We start from the raw sequence: 14,993 nt of genomic DNA, 5'->3' as shown, positions 1-14,993 counted from the left end.
CATGTTGAAGGCTCCAGAGAAGATGTCGTAGCTTCTCTGCTCCGGGGAAGTACTGGACGACGAAGGGTACTTTGTCTGCCGTGTCCCATGTTGTCTCCAGAGGAGGCCAATGTGGTTTTTCACTATAGCGCATTGGAACGGATGATCGATGAGTCGAGCGCCATATTCTGTTCGTAAGAGGGCATCTTTCAGCATCTGTAGGTGTCTGTTGCAATCCTCTTCATCTGAGCAGATCCTGTGTATATGGTGAGCTTGTGGTGGGGGATGCTGGTGTAGAACGTAGAGACATTCATTGTGACGAGAAGTGTTCCTGATTCAGCTGGTCCATGGCTGCTGATTTTCTGTAAGAGGTCCGTACTGATAAGAGCTGTGTCAGTCCTACACTGGCATCTCCATATACCAACCGTCTTAAGAAGTGTTTGAATCAGTGCAGCAGGGAGGATGGATATCGGACCCATTAGTCTCTCTCTCCAACCCCTCCACTCCACCACCACCAAACCCCCCCCTGCCTCAACTCCAGCGGGGTTTACTATCGCTCTTCACTTGCAGGGAACTGGCAGTCTGACCACGTTGAAGTGAAGGGGGCAAGCGAGATAGTACCAACCTCTTCCCTGCAGCCCCAACTCCCTCAGGCTGCCTCCCACCAGCTCTGATCGCTGGCCTGCCCTGTTCCCCCATCGATTCTGAACCTCTACCACTCCCACTGACTGCCCCAGCAGGACCCACTGCATCAGGCTCTGCCCCGTTGGCATTGCCCCGTGCCTGCTGGGCACTGCCAAGATGCGCCCTGGCACTTTGTGCCTTGGACAGTGCCAGAGGGACAAGGCTGCCCTACCCCCACCCCCACCCTCACCCTCCCTGGCATCCAACCCTCTGAGGGCCTCGATTTCGCCCCCCCTTCACTCCAGGAGGGTCAGGCCACCAGCTCCCCAGAAGTGGGGAGCGAAAGTAAACCCCGCTGGAGTGAACCACTTCTGGCATGGAGAGAGGGGATTTAAATTATATTCAAATTACTGACTATACTCCTCATACATCTGTGACTGTGTGGCTAAATTCCCCTCCAACCCAATTTTCAAGTTTATTGGTGACACCACCATCGTGGGCTGGATCTCAAACAATGATGGAGGACTGGAAAGAGTTAGAGAATCCAGTGAACTGGTGCAACAACAATAATCTCTCACTCAATGTTAACAAAACAAAGGAATGGAGAACATGCCCTGTCTACATCAATGGGGATGAAGTGGAAACAGTTGAGAGCTTCAAGTGTCCAGATTACCAACAACCTGTCCTGGTCCCCCACACCCCCCACCACGCTGACACTATAGTTAAGAAAGCCCACCAATGCCTCTACTTCCTCAGAAGACTCAGGAAGAAGGAACTGAATGTATTATCTCCAAATTTGCAGATAATGCAAAATTGAATGGGAGGATGAGCTGTGAAGAGAATGCAGAGATGCTTCAGTGTGATTTGGACAGGCTGAGTGTATGGGTATCTGCATGGCAGATGCAGTATAATGTGGATAAATGTGAGGCTATCCACTTTGGTACTCTATTTTCTCAGAAGACCAAGGAAATTTGGTATGTCATCGACTTTTACAGATTCACCACACAGCTTGGTATGCCCCCTGCTCTGTCCAAGACTACAAGAAACTACAAAGGGTCATGAACGAAGCCCAGTCCATCCCTCAAACCAGCCTCCTATCCATTGAAACTGTCTATACTTCACACTGCCACACAAAGGCAGCCAGCATAATCAATGACCCCATGCATCCCGGACATTCTGTCTTCTACTTTCTTCCATCAGTAAAAAGATGCAAAAGTCTAAGGTCACATACCAACCACTCAAGATCAGCTTCTTCCCTGCTGCCATCAGACTTTTGAATGGATTTCCCTTGCATTAAGTTGATCTTTTTCTACAGCCTAGTTATGACTGTAACACTACATTCTGCACTCTCTCTCCTTTCCTTCTCTACAAACGGTATGCTTTGCCTGCATAGCATGCAAGAAACAATACTTTTCACAGTATGCTAATACATGTGATAATAATAAATCAAATGAAATCAAAAAATCAAAATGCTGCCTATATAAGGAAGCTCCATCGAGCTGATGGTGCTGGAATCCAGCATTGGGAAGCACACGGAGGCTGTGTGATCTGACTGCCGTGAGAGTTTCCTGACCCTCTGCACTAAAAAAGCAGTGCAGTGGGATAGGAGAGTCTCCCCCAAAATTACAGAATTTGGAGAGATAGTTGATAATATTAACTCAGACTATTGATCAAGGCTCTGATATATGCTGTTATTAACAGCAGATGATATAACAGCCAATAAGCTTTCATCCATCAGACAGAATGATTTCCTGGAGCATAAGGAGCAGGTCATCTTGGACTGGGTGTGGTACAGTGAGGAAGGACTGATTGGCAACCTAGTTGTGAAAGAACCCTTGGGGACAAGTGACCATAGTAAGGTTGAACTCTCTGTCAAGGTGGATAATGATGTCGTTGATTCTGAGACCAGGGTCCTGAATCTCAGTAAAGGGAACTTTGATGGAATGAAGCATGAATTGGCCACGATAGACTGAGAAACATTACTGAAAGACAGTGGACAGGCAATGAAAGGCATTTAAAGAACAAATAGGTGAACTCCAGAAGTTGTTTATTCCTGTTTGGCTCAAGAGTGGAAAGGGAATTGTGGCCAAACCATGGCTTACAAGGGAAATTAGAGATAGTATCAGATTCAAGGAAGAAGCCTACAAATTGGCAAGAAAAAGCAATAGGCCTGAGGATTGTGAACAGTTTAAATTCAGCAAAGGAGGACCAGGGGATTGATTCAGAAGAGAAACATAGAATGTGAAAGTAAGCTAGCGAAGAACAAAAAACTGACTGTAAAAGTTTCTATAGACATGTGAAGAGAAAAAGATTGACAAAAATGAATGTAGGCCCTTTACAGTCAGAAGTGGGAGAATTCATTGAGTCAAAGAGGTTTACAGCATGGAAACAGGCCCTTTGGCCCAACTTATCCATGCTGCCCAGCCATTAAGCTCATCCCAATTGCCTGCATTTGGCCCCTATCCCCCAATACCCATCTTACTCATATAATCATCTGCATACTTTTTAAAAGACAAAATTGAACCCGCCTCTGTGACTGCCTCTAGCAGCTTGTTCCAAACATTCACCACCCCCTGTGGAACTTTTGTATCTCTCCCCTGTCACCTGAAATCCATGCCCTCTAGTTTTTGACTCCCTTATGGAAAGATGTTAACTATCTACCTCATCTATTCTCCTCATTATTTTATAGACCTTTATAAGATCACTGCTAAGTCTCCTATGGTCCAGGGAAAAAAGTCCCAGTCTACCCAGCCTTTCCTTACAACGTCAAGTCTCAGTAACATTCCAGTAAATTGTTTCTGTAATCTTTCTATAATAGGGTGACCAGAACTGTACACAGTATCCCAAGTGTGGCCTCATCAATGTTTTCTACAACTTCAGCAATACATCCCAACTCCTGTATTCAATGTTCTGACCAATGAAACCAAGCATGCCGAATGCCTTCTTCACCACCTGTGACTTCACTTTCAAGGAGCTATGAACATATACCCCTAAATCTCTTTGTTCTATAACTTTGCTCCCCATTCCGTTAGTTTTCCTAATGACTAACTGCCTCCTGATTTATGCACTATGACATCCTGATCCTTCTATGTCTCAGAGCTCTGCAATCTCTCACAATTTAGATACATTCTTCTCATTTATTCTTCCTGCTAAAATGGACAATTTCACATGGTCACACGAGACACTCCATCTACCAGATCTTTGCCCACTCGCTTTATCTACCTACATCTTTTTGCTGGAAAAATGCGACCAGTTTTTGAAGGTGGCCACATCAGGACAGATACAGTGAGGATGGAGAAACTCTACCTCCATTACATCTGTTCTAATGATGCCGCTTTCGAAAGCCGAGTTTTTGGCATGTTCGTCTTTTCCCGAACCCGGTTTCCCACTCCCACCCCTCGCCCACCCCACCCCCGCCACTCCCCTCACTGTGGTTGACAGGGCACTCAATCATGTCTGACCCATCTCCCGCACCTCTGCCTTCACCCCTTACCTTCCTTCCCAGAACAATGATAGCCTAAGTTCACAAGTTTATAAAATATAAGAGCAGAAATAGGCCATTCGGCACATCGAGCTATTCCGCCATTTGATCATGGCTGATACACTCCTCATCCCCATTTTCCAGCCTTCTTCCCATGACTTTTCAACCCATTACCAATTAAAAATCTGTCTAACTCCTCCTTAAATTTACTCACTGTTCCAATATCCACCGTACTTTGAGGTAGCAAATTCCATAGCTGCCTCCATCCCACATTCTCATTTTCCACCCCACCAGCTTCAGCATTCCAGGGCCAAGGGAAGTGGGAATAATGGTGATGTGATTGTGGAAAGTCTGGGAGAGGCTTAGGATGGATGTGTCAGGGTGTGGCTTTGGGTGAGTCACATACCCTCACCTACCTCACATTGCCCATCCCGAGTTCCCTGAGGACAATTGAGAGTCAACCATATTGTTTTGGATCTGAAGTCTATGTAGATAAGGACAGCAAATTTCCTTCCCTAAAGGACATTAGTGAAGCAGATGGATTTTCCCAACAATCGTCGATGGTTTCACAGTCATCATTAGATTCTTAGTTCCAATTTTTTTTAATTGAATTTAAATTCCACTATCTGCCATAATGGAATTTGAACCTGGGTCCCCAGATCATTAGCTGAGTTTCTGGATTGATAGTCTAGCGATAATACCACCAGTCTATCACCTAGGTGACTATGAGTGTTTGTGTGGCTGAGAGTTTGAATTTGGATGAGAAGGATGGTGTGGGTGAGTGTGGGTGGGGTGAGATTGAGGGTGGGTATGGGTGAAGGAGTGTGCATGATGCTTCTGTTAAAATACAAAACAAAGTAAGTCTTGTAAGTTTAAATTTGTTTATTAGTGTTACAAGTAGACTTACATTTACACTGTGATGAAGTTACTGTGAAAAATCCCCTAGTCGCCACATTCCAGTGCCTGTTCGGGTACACTGGGGGAGAATTTAGCACGGCCAATGCACCTAACCAGCCCGATTTTCAGAGGAAACTGCAGCACCAAGAAGATATGGGGAGAATGTGCAGAAACTGCACAGTGACCCAAGCCGGCAATTGAATACAGGACCTTGGCGCTGTGAAGCAGCAGTGCTGCCACCATGCTCAGTATTTACTGAATTATAATGTTTTTTATTATAATAAATGATATATAAGACATGGAAATACCTTTTAAGTTTGTTTTTGTACATTTGTACCTAAATAATAATTTTTTTTTGTGGTTTAATTCTTCAATACAATAATGTTGTTTCTCAGGGGTTCCTTTCAGGAGACTGGGGATAGTCAGAAGGATCCACAACTGGAAGTGGTTTGCATAAGCTTGTCCTATAACATGAGCTTTTATTTTCTGCAGTAACTTTTGATGGTGGCACTTAGTTTCTCAGAGCAATATGTTATGGAACCAATTAGGGGGCAGGTGATTTTCGATTTAGTATTATAGAATGAAGAAGCGTTGATAAATAGTCTTCCTGTTAAAGATCCCCTTGGAAAGAGTGATCACGGCACGCTCGAATTTCAGATTCAGATTGAGCAGAACACAGAGTGTCATACTGGAGTTTTAAAATTGGGCAGAGGTAATTATACAGGCCTGAGGAAAGAGTTGGCCGAGGTAAACTGGACACAAGGAATTGAGGAAAGGCCAAATGAGGAACAATGGGGTGGATATTCAGGGAGGTATTAAATTCCTCTTTATTAAAATATATTCCTGACAGGAAGATGAATTGTAAAAGAAAAAGGAAGAAAAATGTTCTGTGGCTAGACAAGGATGTCAACAAGGACATAAAGGCAAAAACTAGGGCATTCCAAACTGCAAGTTCTGATAGTAAGCTGGGGAATTAGGAGAACTTTAAGGTTCAGCAAGGTTACTAAAAATAGAATCAAAAGAGCTAAGATGAACTTCAAAAGGAAATAGCAGAAAACATAAACACTGATACCAAGAACTTCTAGAAGTATATAAAGGGGGAGAGCTTAGCTAAAGTAAATGTTTGCCCTTTAGAGGGTGATACTGGTGAAGAAATAATGGGGAGGCACCGAACCAATATTTTGCTTCTGACTTCATGACAGAGAAAAATGACAACTTTCCCAAGTTCTTCCATCCCTTCCACTTCCTGATTAATAGCTGCTTCTGGGACGTTACTTTGTACGTTTTCAGAACGAAGCAGCCTATTTCAAATACTCCCAAGGCAGTTACAGAATGCTTAAGAGCAAACACATAATTTTACATTGTTTCCTCAGTTGTGAAGTTCTCCTCTTGCAACTTACTACATCAGTTATCACATCAGTAACCAATATTTCTTGTATTGCTTTTACACTCAGGAGTGTACAGATGCCTGCTGTGATCCCTCAACATGTCGTCTCAAACCTGGTGCCAGATGTTCCTCCATTGATCGCTGCTGCAGTAACTGTCAGGTAAGGTTTCATTGGATCACTCAAAGAGCAGTCTGGGTATAAACACTGGAGATGTGATATCTGAAACATAACTATTTCAAAGGCAAAATACTGCAGATGCTGGAATCTGGAAATACAAACTGCTGGAAAATTTCAGCAGCTCTGACAGTATCTGTAGAGAGAGAGAATGGAGCCAAAGTTTTGTGTGTGGATGTCCCTTTGTCAGAGCTATTTCAATTTGTGCCTGGGTTTAAACAAGCTCAGACAGATGCCTGGCAATTGTGAGGGGATTAGAGAAGTCTGTAATTAGAAGAGAGGGAGATTAGATGCCAGGGGAGCTTTGGAAATATACAAATCAATAGGGTAGCCCTCAAACATATTCCAGCACTGAATGAGATAATCTATGCTCTGCGAGCTAACTCACCTATGCCTGATATTTTATACCTTCAGTGAACAAAGCTCTTTCAGTTTCAGATTTGATTAAAATAAATATTATTAATTTGAAAATTAAGAATTGGGCTAGCATCAATTGCCATTTACAGAACAGTGCTCCACACTTTACACCTAACCTCCCCCCTGCAAGACTTGGCTCTGCTTTTTCATTACGTCCGCTGAGATTTTCCAGTATTTTCTGTTTACATCTGCAGTATTCAGTTTTAATGGCCAGCAGGAATCATCACAAACAGAACGGAATATCTGACAGACCAGCAAAAAATCCCTAGTCTTTGCATGGGAACCACAGTGCCAGAAATCCCTGTCCTGTGTCTCTGTCAAAAGTCACTGTTCACCTTCAGAGATAGATGGTAGCTATTAGCACCTTTCAAGGTATAAACAGTTTTCAGAAAGCCTTCAACAAGGTCTCTCACAACAGATTACTATGTAAATTCAGAGCACGTGGCATTGCAGGTATTGTTATGAAGTGGATAGAAAGCTGGTTAGCAGATAGCAAGCAGAGTTGGCAGAAATGGGTCTTTTTCTGATGAGTAGGCAGTGACTTGTGAGGTTACACAGGGATCTGTACTAGGACCCCAAATGCTCACATTATATATTAATGATTTGGAAGAAGGAACTGAATGAATTATCTCCAGATTTGCAGATGATACAAAATTGAATGGGAGGATGAGCTGTGAAAAGGATACAAAGAATCTTCAAAGTGATTTGGACAGGCTGAATGGCATGGCAGATGCAGTATATTGTGAATATATATGTGTGGTTATTCACTTTGGCACTCTACTTTCTCAGAAGACTAAGGAAATTTGGCATGTCAGCTACAACTCTCACCAACTTTTACAGATGCATCACAGAAAGCATTCTTTCTGGTCATATCACAGCTTGGTATGGCTCCTGCTCTGCCCAAGACTACAAGGATTTACAAAAGATTGTGTATACAGCCCAGTCCATCACTCAAACCAGCCTCCCATCCACTGACTCTGTCGACACTTCCCAATGCCTCGGCAAAGCAGCCAGCATAATTAAGGACTTCATGCACCCTGGATATTCTCTCTTTCACCTTTTTCCTTCAGGAAAAAGATACAAAAATCTGAGGTCACATACCAACCGACTCAAGAATAGCTTCTTCCCTGCTGCTGTCAGACTTTTAAATGGCCTTATCTTGCATTAAGTTGATCTTTCTCGACACCCTAACGATGATTGTAACATACATTCTGCACTCTCTTTTTTCCTTCTCTATTAACGGTATGTCTTGTCTTCATAGCGCGCAAGAAACAAAACTTTTCACTGTATGATAATACATGTGACAATAATAAATCAAACCAAATCAAAAATTGAATTTAGTAGCAATAATAGGAAGACAGATTATCTCTTGAATGGGTGTAAATTAAGAGAGAGCTGGATACTCAACGAGACTTTGGAGTCCTCAAGTTGTCAGTCGTTGAAAGTTAGCATGCAGGTACAGAAGGCAGTGAAGAAGGCAAACTGTATGTTGGTCTTCATAGTGAAAGGATTTGAGTATCGGGATAAGGATTTTTGCTGCAATTGTATAGGGCGAGGTGTTGGTGAGGCCACATCTGAAGTATTGTGTGCAGTTTTGATGTCCTTATCTGACAAAGGGTGTCCTTGCTATATAGGGAGTAAAGCGAAGGTTTACCAGGCTGATTGCTGGGATGGTAGGTCTGTCATTTGAGGAGAAACTAAATCGGTTAGGATTATATTCACTGGAGTTTAGAAGAGTGAGAGGGGATCTCATTGAAACTTAGAAAATTCTTAGACAGGGTAGATTCAGGAAGAATATTCCCAAAGCATTTGGAGAGGTTAGACATGATCAGGAATAGTCAGCATGGATTTGTCAAGGGCAGGTCGTGCCTTACGAACCTAGTTGAGTTCTTCGATAATGTGACTGAACACATTGACGAAGGAAGTGTCGTGGACGTGGTTTACATGGACTTCAGCAAGGCGTTTGATAAGGTCCCCCATGCAAGGCTTCTTGAGAAGGTGAGAGGGCATGGGATCCAAGGGGCTTTGGCCTTGTGGATCCAGAACTGGCTTGCCTGCAGAAGGCAGAGAGTGGTTGTGGATGGGTCTTTTTCTGCATGGAGGTCAGTCACCAGTGGAGTGCCCCAGGGATCTGTTCTAGGACCCTTGCTGTTTGTCATTTTCATAAATGACCTAGATGAGGAAGTGGAGGGATGGGTAAGTAAGTTCGCTGATGACACTAAGGTCGGTGGTGTTGTGGATGGTCTGGAAGGATGTCAAAAGTTGCAGCAGGACATAGATAGGATGCAGGACTGGGCGGAGAAGTGGCAGATGGACTTCAACGCGGATAAATGTGTAGTCGTCCATTTTGGCAGAACCAATGGGATGAACGAGTACACTATTAAGGGCAGGAGTCTTAGTAGTGTTGAAGAGCAGAAGGATCTTGGGGTCCGGGTCCACAGGACTCTTAAATCGGCCTCGCAGGTGGAAGAGGTGGTCAAGAAGGCGTATGGTGTACTGGCCTTCATTAATCGAGGGATTGAGTTTAGGAGTCGGGAGGTAATGCTGCAACTTTATAAGACCCTTGTCAGGCCTCACTTGGAGTACTGTGCGCAGTTCTGGTCGCCTCACTATAGGAAAGACATAGAAGCTATTGAGAGGGTACAGAGGAGATTTACAAGGATGTTGCCTGGACTGGGAGGCATGCCTTATGAAGTTAGGTTGAGGGAGCTGGGACTCTTTTCCCTGGAGAGACGAAGGTTGAGAGGCGACCTGATAGAAGTTTATAAAATGTTGAGAGGAATAGATAGGGTGGATTCTCAGAGGCTATTTCCCCGGGTTGAAATGGTCGCTACGAGAGGACACAGGTTTAAGGTGCGGGGAGGCAAGTACAGAAGTGATGTTAGGGGTAAGTTTTTCACTCAGAGGGTGGTGAGTGAATGGAATCGGCTGCCGTCAGTGGTGGTGGAGGCGAACTCGCTGGGGTCTTTTAAAAGACTTCTGGATGAGTATATGGGATTTAATGGGATTGGGGGTTATAGATAGGTCTGTAGGTTGGTAGGTGTTGATGTGATCAGCGCAACTCGTGGGCCGAAGGGCCTGTTTGTGCTGTAGTGTTCTATGTTCTATGTTAACTGAGGTGAGGAGAAATTTCTTCACCCAGAGGGTGGTGAATGTGTGGAATTTACTACCACAGAATGAATCTGAGGCTGATTTCAAAAAGAAGTTAGAAATAGCTCTTGGGGCGAAAGGAATTGAGAGATATGAAGGGAAGGGGGTGCCAGGATATTGAATTTGATCCTACACCTTGATCAAAATGAATGGTGGAGCAGGTTCAAAGGGCCAAACGGCCAGCTCCTGCTTCTAATTTCTATGTTTCTATGATGGTTCTAGAACATAGAACATAGAACAGTACAGCACAGTACAGGCCCTTCAGCCCTCGATGAGCTATGTCTAAACCCAAGATCAAGCTATCCCACTCCCTATCATTCTGGTGTGCTCCATGTGCCTATCCAATAACCACTTGAAAGTTCCTAAAGTGTCTGACTCCACTATCACAGCAGGCAGTGTATTCCACACCCCAACCACTCTCTGAGTGAGGAGTCTACCTCGGACATCCCTCCTATATCTCCCACCATGAACCTTATAGTTATGACCCCGAGTAACAGCTACATCCACCCGAGGAAATAGTCTCTGAATATCCACTCTATCTATTTCCCCTCATCATCTTATAAACCTTGACTAAATCACCTCTCATCCTCCTCTGCTCCAAAGAGAAAAGCCCCAGCTCCCTCAACCTTTCCTCATAAGACCTACCCTCCAAACCAGGCAGCATCCTGGTAAATCTCCTCTGCACTCTCTCCAATGCTTCCACATCCTTCTTATAATGAGGTGACCAGAACTAGAACATAGAACATAGAACATTACAGCGCAGAACAGGCCCTTCGGCCCACGATGTTGCGCCGACCAGTTAAAAAGCAATGACCCTCTAACCTAAACCAAACCCTTTCCATCCATAAACCTATCCACGGATCTCTTAAACGTCCCCAAACTAGGCGCATTTACAACTGCAGCAGGCAGGGCATTCCAATCCCTCACCACCCTCTGGGTAAAGAACCTACCCCTGACATCCATCCTATAACTACCACCCCTTAATTTAAAGCCATGCCCCCTCGTGCTAGCTTTCTCCATCCGAGGAAAAAGGCTATCACTGTCCACCCTATCTAAACCTCTAATCATCTTATATGTTTCAATAAGGTCCCCTCCTAGCCGCCTTCTTTCCAGCGAAAACAACCCCAAATCCCTCAGTCTCTCCTCATAGGACCTCCCCTCCATACCAGGCAACATCCTGGTAAACCTCCTCTGCACCCTCTCCAAAGCCTCCACATCCTTCCTGTAATGTGGGGACCAGAACTGCACACGATACTCCAAGTGCGGACACAGTATGAACTGAACACAATATTCCAAATGTGGTTTCACCAAGGTCCGGTATAGTTGCAGCATAACCCCACGGCTCTTCAACTCAAACCCCCTGTTAATAAACGCTGACACACTATAAGCTTTTTTCACGGCTCTATCCACTTGAGCGGCAACCTTCACAGATCTGTGGATATGAACCCCAAGATCTCTCTGTTCCTCCACACCTGCTGTTAACCCTGTAATCCGCATTCAAGTTTGTCCTACCAAAATGAATCACCTCGCACTTATCAGAGTTAAACTCCATTTGCCACTTTTCTGCCCAGCTCTGCATCCTATCAATGTCTCTTTGCAGCCTACAAGAGCCCTCCACCTCATCCACTACTCCACCAATCTTGGTGTCATCAGCAAATTTACTAACCCACCCTTCAGCCCCCTCTTCCAAATCATTGATAAAGATCACAAACAGCAGAGGACCCAGCCCTGACCCCTGTGATACACCGCTGGTAACTGGCCTCCAGTCTGAAAATTTTCCCTCCACCACCACCCTCTGTCTTCTATGGGACAGTAAGAAATCTGACAACACCAGGTTTAATCAATTTATTTGAATTGGTTGGACTTAAACCTGGTGTTGTCAGACTTCTTACTGTATTTACCCCAGTCCAATGCCAGCATCTCCACATCATGACTTCTATGAGATAGCCAGTTACCGAAATTTCCTTCTATCCCACACCTCCTTATTTTCTTCATGAGCCTACCATGGGGAACCTTATCAAACACCTTACTAAAATCCATGTATACAACATCAACTGCTCTACCTTCGTCTACACACTTAGTTACCTCCTCAAAGAATTCAATCAAATTTGTGAGGCAGGACTTACCCCTCACGAAACCGTGCTATCACGGATAAACTGAATCTTTCCAAATGGTCATAAATCCTAACTCTCAGGACCCTTTCCATTAACTTACCGACCACAGAAGTAAGACTAACTGGCCTATAATTACCAGGGTCATTCCTATTTCCTTTCTTGAAATGAGGAACAACATTCGCCACTCTCCAGTCCTGTGGCACTATCCCTGTGGACAGTGAGGACCCAAAGATCAAAGCTAAAGGCTCTGCAATCTCATCCCTTGTCTCCCAAAGTATCCTAGGATGTATCCCATCTGGCCCAGGGGACTTATCAACCCTCAGGTTTTTCAAAGTTGTTATTACATCTTCCCTCAGAACATCTACCTCCTCCATCCTATCAGCCTGTATCACACTCTCATCCTCAAAAACATGGCCCCTCTCCTTAGTGAACACTGAAGAAAAGTATTCATTCATCACCTCTCCTATCTCTTCTGACTCCATGCACAAGTTCCCACTACTATCCTTGACTGGCCCTAACCTCACCCTGGTCATTCTTTTATTTCTCACATAAGAGTAAAAAGCCTTGGGGTTTTCCTTGATCTGACCAGGCAAGGACTTCTCATGCCCCCTCCTAGCTTTCTAAGCCCTTTTTTAAACTCATTCCTAGCTACCTTGTAACCCTCAAGCGACCCAGCTGAACCTTGTTTTTTCATCCTTACATACGCATCCTTTCTCCTCTTGACAAGACATTTAACTTCCTTTGTGAACCATGGTTCCCTCACTCGGCCATTTCCTCCCTGCCTGACAGGGACATACCTATCAAGGACACACAATATTTGTTCCTTAAACAAGCTCCACTTTTCATTTGTGCCCATACCTGACAGTTTCTGCTCCCATCGTATGCTCCCTAATTCTTGCCTAATCACATCATAATTACCCCTGCCCCAATTATAAACCTGCCATGTGACCCTATCCCTCTCCATTGCAATAATGAAGGACACCAAATTGTGGTCACTATCTCCAAAGTGCTCTCCCACAAACAAATCTAACACTTGGCCCGGTTCATTACCCAGTACCAAGTCCAATGTGGCCCCACCTCCTGTTGGCTTATCCACATATTGTGTCAGGAAACTCTCCTACACACACTGTACAAAAAGTGTCCCATCCAAACTATTCGACCTATAAAGGTTCCAAACAATATTTGGAAAGTTAAAGTCACCCATGATAACTACCCTGTGACCTCCACACCATCTATAATCCGCTTTGCAATTTCACCTCTACATCTCTATTTGGGGGCCTATAGAAAACTAACAACGTGACCGATTCTTTCCTATTTCTAACTTCAGTCCATATGACCTCAGTAGGCAGATCCCCCTCAAACTGCCTTTCAGCAGCTGTTAAACTACCCTGATTAACAATGTTACTCCTCCACCTCTTTTACCACCTTCCCTACTCTTACTGAAACATCTATACCCCATAAATACCAACAACCATTCCTGTCCCTGTTCTAACCATGTCTCCGGAGTGGCCACAATCCACGCTCCAAGTTCACCTACCTTATTCCTGATGCTCCTTACATTGAAGTAGATACACTTCAACCCACCATCCTGTCTGCCTGTACACTCCTGCGACCTTGATACCTTCCTCAGTACCTCACTACTCTCAACAGTCCAGTGAAGTCCACGTTTAAATAAGAAGAGAGTCAAATATGACTTACACACTTCATGATCTCTTTTATGTTGTATGGACATGGCACATTTAAGATCTTGAAATTGTCAAACAAATCATGAACATATGAAGAAATGGGAGTAGGTTATTCTGCCCCTTGAGCCTGCTCCACCATTTACTAAGATCATTATTGATTTGACAATAATCTACAATCTGTGTTCCTTTACTCCTGGTAACCTATCACCTCTTGCTTGTAAGAGTTTATCCATCTCCACTGTAAAAATATCCAAAGGTTCTGCTTTCACCACTCTTCAGGAAGAGAGTTCTAAACACTTCTAACCTCTGAGAATATTTTCTTGCCTCATCTCTGTCTTAACTGGGCAACTGCTTGTTTTCGAAGTGATCTCTAAATTTACGCAGGGGAAACATTGTCTGACATCCACCCTGTCAATACCAACAGCCTCATATGTTTCAGTCAAGTCGCTTCTCGCTTTTTAAACTCCAGAGGTGAACCTGCGAACATCAAAGGACACTAATCGCTCGTGGGAGTTGTGTACAGACTACTAAACAGGAGCAGAGAGATTGGGGATGTTATCAACCAGGAAATTAGAGATGCGTGCAGTAAGTGTACAGCAGTTATCATGGGTGACTTCAATCTGCATACTGATTGGGCTCACCAAACTGGTAGCAGTGCAATAGAGGAGGACTTCTTAGAATGTATAAGGGATGGTTTTCTCAACTAATATGTTGAGGAAACAACTAGACAGCAAACCATCCTAGACTGGTGTTATGAGAGAAGATTAATTAGCAACCTTGTGGTGTGAGATCCTTTGGGGAGGAGTGACCATAATATGGTAGAATTCTTCATTAAGATGGAGAGTGACAGTTCAGTCTGAGAATAGGGTCCTGAACTTGAAGAAAGCTAACTTTGAGGGAATGAGAGCTGCATTGGTTAGGATAAGCTGGCAGTGTACACTTAAGGGGTTGACAGTGTATAGGCAGTGGCAAATATTTAAAAACACTTTAATGAACTCAACAACTATACATCCCTGTCTGGTGTAAGAGTAAATCGAGGAAGGTGGATCATCCATGGCTAATAAGGGAAATCAGGAATAGTGTT

The 14,993-nt window shown here is 44.1% G+C and overlaps 1 protein-coding gene across 1 annotated transcript in view; it reads left to right on the top strand.

Annotated features, from left to right (window-relative positions):
* LOC145348472 (zinc metalloproteinase-disintegrin-like protein H4 subunit A) overlaps nt 1–14,993 on the top strand; it is a 564,739-nt gene that overhangs the window by 327,834 nt on the left and 221,912 nt on the right. The window contains exon 11 of the mRNA XM_080196661.1: nt 6,436–6,528. Within this exon, the coding sequence (XP_080052787.1) occupies nt 6,436–6,528 (93 nt within the window). The remainder of the gene's footprint in view (nt 1–6,435; nt 6,529–14,993) is intronic.

Source organism: Carcharhinus amblyrhynchos, chromosome 1 (assembly GCF_965287045.1).
Source record: "Carcharhinus amblyrhynchos chromosome 1, sCarAmb.v2.hapA, whole genome shotgun sequence".
Taxonomy (NCBI): domain Eukaryota; kingdom Metazoa; phylum Chordata; class Chondrichthyes; order Carcharhiniformes; family Carcharhinidae; genus Carcharhinus; species Carcharhinus amblyrhynchos.
This window is presented reverse-complemented; position numbering and strand designations above follow the sequence as displayed.